The sequence below is a fragment of the Falco naumanni genome, chromosome 5 (genome assembly GCF_017639655.2).
Source record: "Falco naumanni isolate bFalNau1 chromosome 5, bFalNau1.pat, whole genome shotgun sequence".
Taxonomy (NCBI): Eukaryota; Metazoa; Chordata; class Aves; order Falconiformes; family Falconidae; genus Falco; species Falco naumanni.
The window spans coordinates 80,378,015-80,389,676 of NC_054058.1; the positions used below are offsets into that span (position 1 = coordinate 80,378,015).

Below are 11,662 nucleotides of genomic sequence, written 5' to 3' on the forward strand. Positions count from 1 at the left end.
TCCAGAAAGTTGACCTGTTTTCTTGGTATAATAAGAACCTTCAGTTAACATCCAGCTTCACTAATTTCCATGTACTGTGGCTGACTGTGCTTTGAACTGAAGCTCTGGGGAAGCCATTAATAAATAGGAAAATATCTTGTATAATCCAAGGTTCTGTTTATTATATGTGAATTGTTTAATTATGCTTAAGGTAATAAATTACTCTCTAATATCCCATAATCAAAGAAGTTCAAATGTGTTGCGTATGGAAGAATACCATTTATATCTAAGTAAAGCCTTCTACCTTTTAAGGATGTTATCTGTGAAAATTCTTTGTACAGCGTGTGCCAGAATACCTCTGACTTGGTTCAGAGCTGTTTGAAAGGTCTTGTCTGTGTAAGCATTTGGCTTTTCTTTCATCTTCTCTTTTAAATGCTGAACTTTGAACAGAACTTGGTGCAATTGCACTGTATATATGGCTGTATGTGGTTTTTTTTCCTTTCTAGGAAGTATTTGTTTCTACTTGATAGCAACCCTGGGTTAACCGCATGATCATGCATGCAGTGAAATGCATACGAAGAAAATAGTATAGTATGCGTGTTTTTGAGTATATAAAGAGAACCTAAAAAACTAAAAGCCCAAATAAATGATTGCTGGAGGGAACATGTTGATGCATTTAAGTGAACTCATGGGTGGGTAACCATAATAAATCTGGCAAGTGGGATGATAGTGGACATGTATGTGTGTGATCAGTACTGAGATGCAACTGAAGGAATGATATAGCATCATATTCAAAATGCATTAGTGTAGTTGACAGATATCCATCTGATCACAGTCTCTGTGAACAAAGAATATAAATAATACAACAGGAGAAATGAAGAATGTGCTAAAGAGGTGCTTGACATACTGCAGAATTAACTCTATACTCCATAACCAAAGCATAACAAGGTTTTGAGTTCCCAGTGATGATGTTACTAGGTGTGCAGCTGTTGTGGGATGTAATTTTCAGCTGAGACTGTAACTTTGTTGCTATTTCCATAAATTTCAGAAAAATATGCCGCAACTGCAAATGTGGTCAGGAAGAGCATGATGTCCTCACAAGCAATGAGGAAGATCGGAAAGTTGGGAAACTATTTGAAGATACAAAATACACAACCCTTATTGCAAAGCTGAAGAATGATGGCATTCCCATGTATAAACGCAATGTAATGATACTGACTAATCCAGTGCCAGCCAAGAAGAACATATCCATCAATACTGTGACTTATGAGTGGGCTCCTCCTGTTCAGAATCAGACGCTTGTAAGTCCAACTCACTCTTTCTTCATGTTCAAGGCAGGAGTTGATGGAAGATAGAGGAAGCAGAGCTTACCAGAAGGATAAATTTGCTTGTTGTGATCTTTTCTTCCTCAAAACTGAAAATGTGGTGCCTGTTCGATGAGTCTTGCCTCTGTCATCTTGCAGATGTGGATGCTTGTCTATGGAACTTCTTGAGAACCAGGGAGAGGTGGTTTTTAATAGATAGGATTAAGTGTTATCTGCTAACCCCCTGGAGTCCAGTTTCTCTAACCTGCCTTATTTTAGTAAACTTGAAAAATTTGCATGGAGTGTGGGCTTAAAAGGAAAAATAATTTAAAAAAAAACCCACAAAACAAAAACCAAACCCACAACAAAACAACCCCGCAACAATGTATGTTGTTGTTTAACGTTAAAGGGAACACTCGGTCTTCCATATAGCTTTTACTGTATATGGTAAGAACAAGGTTAGTGTTGACATCTAAAAAAGCAGCTTTCTTCCAGTATGTTTTCAGCTGAAGTATGAGATGGTAGATAGCCTTCTGAACATTTTGCTTCACTTCTCAAACTTTGATTGCTAATTTGCTCTACTGCAGTATCTTGTGATCCATGCCACAATTGCGTTACCTCTGACCTACCTCTCAAAATACCCTTTTTCAGTGATTTAATCAAACTTTGTGCATCTAGATCAACTGTTACTTAACATTCAGCTAGCACTTTGATTTTTAGGCTTGTCCTTGCTTTTTTAAAACTGGAGCACTTTTTTTTTTTTTCTTTATTTAGCTAGAATTATTTATGCAACGGGCTGTGTGCCCCAGGCAGACTAATTCAGCTTCTACATTTTTAAAGCTATACTGACAATCAGCAGTTTTAGATAGCTTTGAAGACACAAGGTGCTGTGTAAATGTTACTTACTCTGAGAAGGAATAACTCTGTTCTGCATGTTGTAAAAGGCTTAAAAAGAAGCCTGTCTTTTACTCTGGGAATAAGCCAATTAATGCAGCTGCCGTATTTTATCTCCATCTACTGTGTTTCAGAAGCTTAATATTTATGGAAAGAACCTTGTTTTGACAAATTTTACTGTCGCTAACAACAGTAGAGATTATTTTAGTCATGTGTTTTCTTAAAAGGATGGGTCTATAGTTGAAATGGCATCTGATATCTAATTCCTCCTGGTTCAGGCTAGACAGTATATGCAGATGCTACCGAAGGAGAAGCAGCCTGTTGCTGGCTCAGAAGGCGCACAGTACAGGAAGAAGCAGTTGGCTAAGCAGCTGCCTGCTCATGATCAGGATCCTTCAAAATGCCATGAGCTCTCCCCCAATGAAGTTAAGCAGATGGAACAGTTTGTGACGAAGTACAAAAACGAGGCACTTGGCGTAGGAGATGTCAAGCTCCCCGGTGAGGTGGAAAAGAGAGGCACTGACAAGGATAACTTGAACAATGGTGACAGAGGCACTTCAGCTGCTGTAGGAGTGATGGAAGGCAAGTCTCCAGATCAGAAGGCATCTCAGTATGTAAGTATAAGAAAGGAAAGTTAAAATAAGAAGGTACATTGTCATCCATGTGCTCTCTTTGGTTGTTTTAACCCAGTTAACTCTTTTGTTAACTTGGAATAGTGAAAATCTGGGGAGGGAAAGAAAGAAGGGGAACTGGAAAATGTTGTGAATGCCTGCACAGAACCCTCGTTTCTGACCATATTTAGGACATTGCAGCAATTAACTTCCTAGGTGACCTTTCCATCCTCATTGCAAAAACACCTTAGCTTGGAGATTAGCTTGGAGATACAGTATAGTAGGGTGGCTCTTGCAGAATAATAATCAAGAAACTTCTGTAGTCCTACAGACTAATTGCTATGCTTTTCTCCTCTTGAAGAGTTTAATTTTAGAATCCTGTTTTCTCCTCTCTTGGAAGAGCACCAAAATTAATCGCTTGACAAATTGTTTATTATTTCTTAGTTTCATTTAACTTTAAAGTAACACTTCTCCCTCCCATGTCCATCAAACCAAACGGTGTAACAGCTGTTTTGACTAGCCTTCTTTTCATAATCAGATCAGTTTTATTTTTGATGTATTTTTTCCTCTGGCATCTGATTTGTGCCTTGTAATAGCTCAACAAAAAAAAAGGTGTGTAAAATTACCCAGTTTTCCTTGATGTTTCTAAACTGTAGCCATAATACAGTATTTCTGACATATTTTGCTAACTACTTCTGTGCATGTCTCTGCTACCAATTATGAATACAAAATAGGGGTAGGATTACTGAAGTAACATTAGGCTAATTTAGTGAAGGTAGACCTTCACTTCAGAATTGCAAAAGCTCCTATAACTTGATTTCTAGCTGTATTGCAATCATACGTATGAATCACAAAATTGTGTCCAGATTACATACAGAAAATTAATATGAGTTCTAGATGGAGATAAAGTTATTTGCTAACATGGCTGTAGAATATAGCTTTCGGTGTTATTGGGGTGTGTGGTGTACTTCTTGGTGTGTCTTTGTGTTTTTTAAACTGACAGTGTATTTCTTCTAGCGTAATTAATATGGAATATAAAATTAACACTTTAGCTTTGAACATGCGCACCTACCATAAATAGCCATATGCTGTGCCATTTGATTACCTGTAGCTACTTTTTAAATTTAATTATTCAGTTATTTTTGCCATTATCTTGTCGTGGAGATTCTAAGATACTAAAACATTATTTTGTTGTGGATTAAGTTGCTGTCATTCTGCATTCATGCAGCCTCTTCTGCTGGGTTACTTTAGTTTCACCGGAGCAATTCTTCACTTGTCTCCTCAAGATGGACCTACAGAAATACATACCTTGCATTGTACCCTGCTGGCCAGCTGGCCTGGACTACGTTAAGTCAAGGGCTTGATGCTCTCTGTCCTCTTGAGCAATTGCATCAACAGGTGTTTTGTTTATACATTACACCTATTTATTGCTTCAAAACTTTTCTTACTTGAGCACCTGAATATACCTCCTACTGTTTAGGCCAGGCATACCTCACCACTGTGGGCTGTGATTTAGGAGGCTTAGAAGTGTTTAATAGTGTAAGTGAATATTTGAGTTGCTTATCTGTTGTCAGGTACTGAGTTTACCCTGGGCTAAATAATCAGCATTTAGAGAGATTATTTTGAAGCAATTTTTTTTGTCTGATTTCTGCAACGTGACTTAGTCTTAGTTATGTGCTATAACATTATCTCAACATCTTTTTTTTTTTTTAACAGTTCAAAATAAACCAATACAAAGAAGAGCTCTTAAATGCCTTGCAGAAGAATTGTCATCCTTGTCTATGCTTTTTTCTATTAGTTCTGCATCTTTGCTCTCCATATTTTCTTGTACGTTTTTGTTCAGACTGAATCTGAAAGCATATATTCCCATAGCTGTAGTAAATAGAATGTCTTGAAAAATTGTATTTCATTGTAGGAATGGATTGCAATTCCTTTAAACATGATTTCAAAAAATCAACAAAACACAACCAACCAGCTCTCAGCTATTAATGTAAATATACATGTAATAATTGCCTCTGTTTAAAAAAAATATATATCTGTTTCACCATGACTGAAAGCTGAATAACAGAAAAATGGATATTCAGCATATTTTAATGTTGTAAAGAAGCAAATCTCTTTATGCACCTTTCAACCACCTAGGCCGGGGATGTTACAAATGATAGGTAAATGAATCGGCTTGCTCTCATCTGGGTCCATGCAACTACTAAACCTTCCAATTGGCTTCTCTTGGAGTGTGAGGTCTGAAGTAGAAAGAAGAGTCAAGAAGCTTTATATACATACGTATTTACACTTCCCCTTTCACTAGTTCCCCTTTCATGCTGTGCTTCTTCCCCTTTTGATGTCTTCCTTTGTATACTTTGAAATCGCTTGTCTGAAACAAATACGGGGATCTGATCAATACGCCTTACAGCTGAGACACTTTATATTTTATTTTTCCATTTATTTTAATTTTTTATGTGTATATACACACACACACGCCAAGTTAGAAAAGCCATTTATGGCTGGGCTTGTAGTGATGTAAATCATAGCATAAACCTTCCCAGGAAGTTCAGCCCAGTCCGCTGGAGTACAGGAAATGCCAAACTGGTGGTTAAAGTGTACATAAAAATTCTTATTTCAGTAACCTAAACAACCTGTGTTTTTTGACTTGATGAGAAAACCCTGCCTGTAAGCAGATGTAGGACAGAAGACGGACTGTTAACTTTTTTGAAATTGACTAGTAGTGTAGCTGTGTTCATAAACTTTGTAGTCCCTTTTCCATAATCACACTCCCAATTCCAAGATTGTTAATCATGGACTATTGGACAACAGCCATGAGTGACTAGCATCTCTAGAACACAGCTTTAAACAGAATGAATTTGAAATATTCACAAATTATTTTTTTTTTTTCCTCACCAGTGGTACAGATACGACTTGATCTTCTCACGACCTATAAGGACAGCTGTTTTCTTGTCATTTGTTCTAGTCATAGTGTAGTTGGTTAGCTTTGATGGAGGCTCCTTTTTCTTCAGTATGTAAGGCTTATAGAACATAACATCCCGTTTTAATTGCCTGGTTTTTTTTTTCTAAGAATGGACTGTAGCTGCAAGAAGGTGAATATGGCGAAATACAATAATCCATTTAGTAACACTAGTGCAATGTCAGTAGAATGTGCATCATCTTGAACTGCTTAGTTAAACCTGTACTGTGGCATCATGTCACACTACTGTCTGATCACGGGAGGGTAAACTAATGCTTTAATTTTGGTCTGGGAAGGTGGAATTAAATATGTCAGTAATATGTAATTGCTTTAAATAGACATCTTCAAAGACTTATTTAATTTGGCAATAACCTCTTTCCAGTCCTGCTATCGCTGCAAACTGAACATGAAAGAAGGTGACCCAGCTGTCTACGCAGAACGTGCTGGATATGACAAACTGTGGCACCCAGCTTGTTTTGTCTGTTGCACCTGCAGTGAACTTCTAGTAGATATGATCTATTTCTGGAAGAATGGTAACCTGTACTGTGGAAGACATTATTGTGATAGTGAAAAACCCCGCTGTGCTGGATGTGATGAGGTAGGAAATATACCAGACCTTTGTTTTAGCACACATTTGCTCCCATGAGAAGTGAATATGACTTAGTAAAGTATTTCGGTGTAGGGACATGATGTGCTTTCACCAGTTTTAGCTGATCATAGTTGCAAGGAACTCAAACTGATACGGGCACTCAACTTTGAGAAAGATCCATAGTTTTGCTTTGGATTTGATGGGCAGTTTGTGTGGTCTGCAGGGACATAAGATGTAATACAAGAGTACAAATTCTTCTATGAAGTCCCAGTTACATAGCTGTTTGTGGAGGACCTTGCCAAAGCACACCTTGTGTGACACACAGCGAGCAAGCAGCCTGCCTGGAGCCTGTGGCGTCTATGGGCTCTTCATAAAAAAAAATGGGGACTTTTGGGAAACGGTCAAATAAGTGAATGCCTTTTGTTTTTGTTGTTGAAATCACTTGAAATGGTGGAATCATGAGGAGCCCCTTGGAAATTACAAGGCATCCTGAGGCTTTATTGAAAGGAGTACTATTCAAATGACTATATCAATATTTGTTTGTATCTTACTTACAGCTAATATTCAGCAATGAATACACACAAGCGGAAGGTCAAAGCTGGCATCTGAAACACTTCTGCTGTTTTGACTGTGATTGTGTTTTGGCTGGGGAAATCTATGTAATGGTAAATGACAAGCCAGTCTGCAAACCCTGCTATGTGAAGAACCGTGCTGCGGTAAGACCCTTACATGTGTGTTGGCCTTGTGAAAGAAGGGAACATACATCTACGGAGCTTGAAACTCATATGTACTCCCACATTGGGAGAACATACGAGTTTCAAGCTCCGTAGATGTATCTGAAGAGTACAAGTGGAATGTAAGCTTAGGCTTAAGTCAATTATCTTTTTTTCCCCTTTGAAAAAACCACTTTGAATCTACTAAATACTTGTCTGCTTTTATAAACTTGGAACAAAAGCCACTGGTGGGAGGAGGCTGTTTTGAAAATATCTTTGCCAGTGGTGAAGCAGGATTTTGTAACAGGAGGAGTAAAGTAGGTGAAGATAGTAATGCTGCTAAACATGTAGTTTGTGTCAATCATAGTTCATTGTGACCAGTGGGATTCAACTTCAGCTAGTGGGCTAAAAGCCTGTAGGCAACTGCAATCTAGGTGCTTTCTTTGTATTTCTAACCACATGAGTTATAAAGGACGGTGACTGATGGGATAAAGCTAGAGATTTGGGGAAGGCTGGTAGTTCTTGATTCCTAATTACGCTAGGGACTCTAATCAGAGATGAAGGTCCATTCATATCTACCAATTAATTGGCTGTTAGTTCGGAGTTTGATCTAATGTGCATCTAGACTATTCATGTAGTTAATGGAGGGGAAAATTATTATCTCTAGCTGGCAGTTAATAATCCTCTGAGGTTGGTGTGAGGAATTATCTTTTGGAGAGGCTTTTCTTTCTCTTAAAACATTAACTTCCTTTAAATATAAATGTTAATTTTTTGACAACCAGATTTTAAGATAAATTACATCCAAGACTTTCTGGTAACCTTTAATCCTTTGGCATTGCTTTACAGCTGCCAATGCACAGGAAGATTTGTAACTAATCTGTAGTATAGGGGTTAATACATGAAGATCTGTGCTGTTTGGCACAACAAGCTTTTATCATTATTTCGGCATTGGGAAATCCTAATCATCATAACTGTCTACTAACTTCTTGTGTGTGTTTTATTATTTTGTGTTGTCCTCAGCTGCATTCTGTTTGGAAACTCTGCTTTGAAAATAAAGGAAAATCAAAAGCTGGAGAGTTATTTCAAAGGCTTTTTTTAACACCTGTCTCATCCAAAAACATTTTAAGAATTCTAGCTTTTATTGGACTTGTATAGGATGTGTGTGCCTCATTTAACTTTTGTCTTGTTTCTAAACAGGTCTGCCAAGGCTGTCATAATGCTATAGATCCAGAAGTTCAGCGTGTGACATACAACAACTTCAACTGGCATGCTACGCCGGAATGCTTCTTGTGTTCCTGTTGCAGCAAGTGTCTAATTGGCCAAAAGTTCATGCCGGTAGAAGGGATGGTCTTTTGCTCAGTGGAATGTAAGAAAAAGATGGTGTCTTAAGAGAAGATTCACGCAGAATCAAGCATTGCTGTGTTCCAAAGGCTCTTGCATTTCTACTGTAAAATATATAGTATCAGGGCATTTAAAGTTATTGAAAGTATTAAATACCATTTTCCCAAAGATTTTTTTTTTTAATTACTAAAACTTGCTATGTAACCTCTGTTTCTTAGCTGTAATAATACTTTCTTTTTTGGAACATTGTTCCTGAGTCTAAAGTCAAATAACTCTGTATCCCAGAAATGTAAGAAAACTGTGTTATGAACTATATCTACTTTAAAGGAGCTCTTCACCGTGAAGGATCTTTTTGCTGTGTCTTGTCTAATGGAAGAAGAAAATGTGAAAATGCTCCAATTTTATTTGTTTTGTATGATAAACGTAACACTTCCACTTTTGGTTTTGCTAATTTATCGTTCTTGTAGTTTCCCTGCTTTCATCGAGCACTTTACCCAAAATGACCAGCTTTACTGCCACATACAACTTTGTTCACTAGTCCTCAAGTATGCAGGGAGAAAGAAGCTTAAAAAAAAGGTTGCCTGTAATTATTTGCTTGTTGACACACAGGTTCTTGAGGGGGGATAGTGACTACTCACGTATAGTTTGTAAAGTGACCATAGCAATAGAAAACTGTGTTGGCTGGTGTGTGTTTCTTTGTTCATGTCTGGAAAAGCTTTCAGTTTATGAATATTGAAGCTACTTTACAGATATTTGGGGCAGAGTGGCAGAAAATAAGGGGGAGGTCTTGCTCGGACTTAAACAAAAATAAAAAATCCACCACGATTGGTGGGTGTCGCTCTTAGCCTTTCAGAACTCACTTTTTTTTTTTCATAAATGTTCTTTTCATAAATTGTGCCTTCTATCAGAGGGATGTGGCACACCATACTGTATACATTTCCAAGAATGTAATTCTGCAAAACGATCATACATTGTGCTTTTAATTTGTAAGTTCTTAACCAAAGCGCAAAGTCTTTCTGAGAAAACTTCCAGTAGGGGGGGATTGGGGGGCCAGCAGGCAATCACAGCTATTAGCTTTGCGTACTAGATAAACCAAATGTGTGGTGCTTTCTTTCCCCCCTCCCCAAGAATTACAGATCTGCACCAAAACTTGTTAGTTATCTTTAAGCCAAACAACACCAAATGAGGAGTCTTTGACCTTAAAAAAAAAAAAATAACAAAAATCTATGCAAGTCTTGTGTTCAGCTCTTAGCTTTGATGGTGGCTGTATTATAACACTTCTAAATAAAATTTAATGTTGTTCACTTAAGTTGTCTATTAGTTCTGTTCTTGTTGAATCTCCTTGAGGGGGGGTGAGGAGGAGAGGAAATGTTTCCATACTTCTTGAGTTTGGGTTGTTGCTTTTTTGTTTTGTTTTATTTAATAATGCCAAAGCTGAAGTCCTGTATTACTGTAAAGTGCTTATAGCTGCAAAACAATGGATCTTGTTCCAAGAAATATACAACTTCAGAAATTAGTGTGGATTTGCTTTTTGGTCACACAAACTATGGTTCTCATTTATATTTTAAGATCTAGCACAGGAGGTTTTGAATTCACACAGGTAAGCTAATGTGCTGAGGAAATAGAGTACTGCAAAAATAAGGCACAGGTGTAAGGTACTGGAGCTTGAGAACAAGCATTAAGGAGATTTTATGCTGTCACTGCCATAATAAAAATATTGGCAGTTAAGTGTTGAGGCTTTTTTTTTTTCGTATTTTTTGGCTGTTTTGTCAGGGAGGTCCCTTTGGATCTATTATCTTAGTAAGCTAAGAACAGAAGCTGGAAGCTTTTGTGTATTTCTGTAATAAAAGTACATTACAGATGCAATTTTGAACTCAAAGTACAGCAGTTGAAGTTCTGTGCTTAAAAGTAGAATGTTGTTGAAGAAAACCTTATAAGCACTCATTATAACAGTATATTTTTCAGAGTTAACTGGCTGGAAGAAACAGTCTGAAGAGGCACTTAGCTAGCTCTATTTATCATACCACTGCCAGAGCGATTTTAACTCTTCAAACATTAAGCACCAAATGAAGAAAGATTCACAGCAGAAAGCAAGTTTGGCTTTGTCACTATTGGCATGTGTAAAAAGGAAAACCTTAAATTTACTTTTGGGATGTAACTTTCTGTCTGTCTTCGCTTTATGTTCTGTGTCGCATTTTACGTGGCTACTGTGACAGCATAGGTTGTTATGACTCAATGTTTGAGGTTTTCAGGGTAGAGTTCTGATTTTAGCAACCGTCTGTGAAGAACAAGTAGAGTTATACAGTAGAACTATTAACAGTAAGGATTAAACAGACGTGGGGTGCAGCTTAAGCACTGAAGGTGCAGCTAAGGGTGCCAAAGAGCATGCCAGACCTAACTGGGAGATCTGGGAACTTGATATTTTTCCATATGGCAGTAGCAGTCAGCCTTTTCAAAGAACGCCTAAAATTACCAGTTTTCTGTCCACTTATGCTTCTAACACTCGTGAAGTTTTGAAGCTTGCCTAGTGCCCAGAAATTACAGACAGGGTGCAATGCTGTTGAAGTTATTGGTAAACCCTGCATTACTCTCGTCTTGTTGATAACCTTAGCTGGAGCATCTAGGTATCACCCATTGGTTAACTGCCGAGCTCAGGCGCCCAGGAGGCCCATTGCACAAGCATTGCACGAGCATTTCAAGACTGCCTCTTCCATGCCCTGCGAGCAAAGAAGGTCAGGGGCACTCTGAGCATGTGTAACTAACACTGCTTTTCAGGAGATACAGGTGTTTATGCACATGACAGCATTTTAGCGCACTTATCCTTTTCTAACCACTTCATATTGTAAAGCTTGTGTATATCACTCCAAACATAAGTGTATTGGAGTCTTTACACTCTGGATGAAAAAAAAAAAAAAAAAAAAGTGGTTAATGCTATTGTAGCTCTTATGGTACAAAGAACAGCGTTTTCTTTATTTTTTCATTACTTAGTGCTACAACAACATGTTTTATGTCAACTCCAGGCAAAGCATTTCCTTTCTCTGGGAAGAGTTAAAGTCAAGGCCAGCTCAGTTCTATCTAAGAAGTAATTTTGGAGGACACCTTAGCAGACAGACACAGCTAGCTTTGGATTTCATGAGACTGTTACTACCCTTTTATGATCCAAATCTAATACTGTCTTTTATGTAAGGAATAGTTATCCTGTGGGTCTGTGAAGTCCAGGCTGGCAAAGGCTTTGCAAAAACTTTAGAACAAACCCAAATAAATGTGTCTTT

At 37.8% G+C, this 11,662-nt stretch overlaps 1 protein-coding gene across 2 annotated transcripts in view; it reads left to right on the plus strand.

Moving 5' to 3' along the window:
* TES (testin LIM domain protein) overlaps positions 1-9,699 on the plus strand; it is a 28,709-nt gene extending 19,010 nt beyond the window's left edge. For both annotated transcript variants that reach the window (XM_040596052.1, XM_040596051.1), the window contains exons 3-7: positions 1,028-1,280; positions 2,456-2,791; positions 6,130-6,345; positions 6,894-7,052; positions 8,247-9,699. In XM_040596052.1, the coding sequence (XP_040451986.1) occupies positions 1,028-1,280; positions 2,456-2,791; positions 6,130-6,345; positions 6,894-7,052; positions 8,247-8,438 (1,156 nt within the window). In that variant the 3' untranslated portion in view covers positions 8,439-9,699. The remainder of the gene's footprint in view (positions 1-1,027; positions 1,281-2,455; positions 2,792-6,129; positions 6,346-6,893; positions 7,053-8,246) is intronic.
* Positions 9,700-11,662: the final 1,963 nt, after the last annotated feature.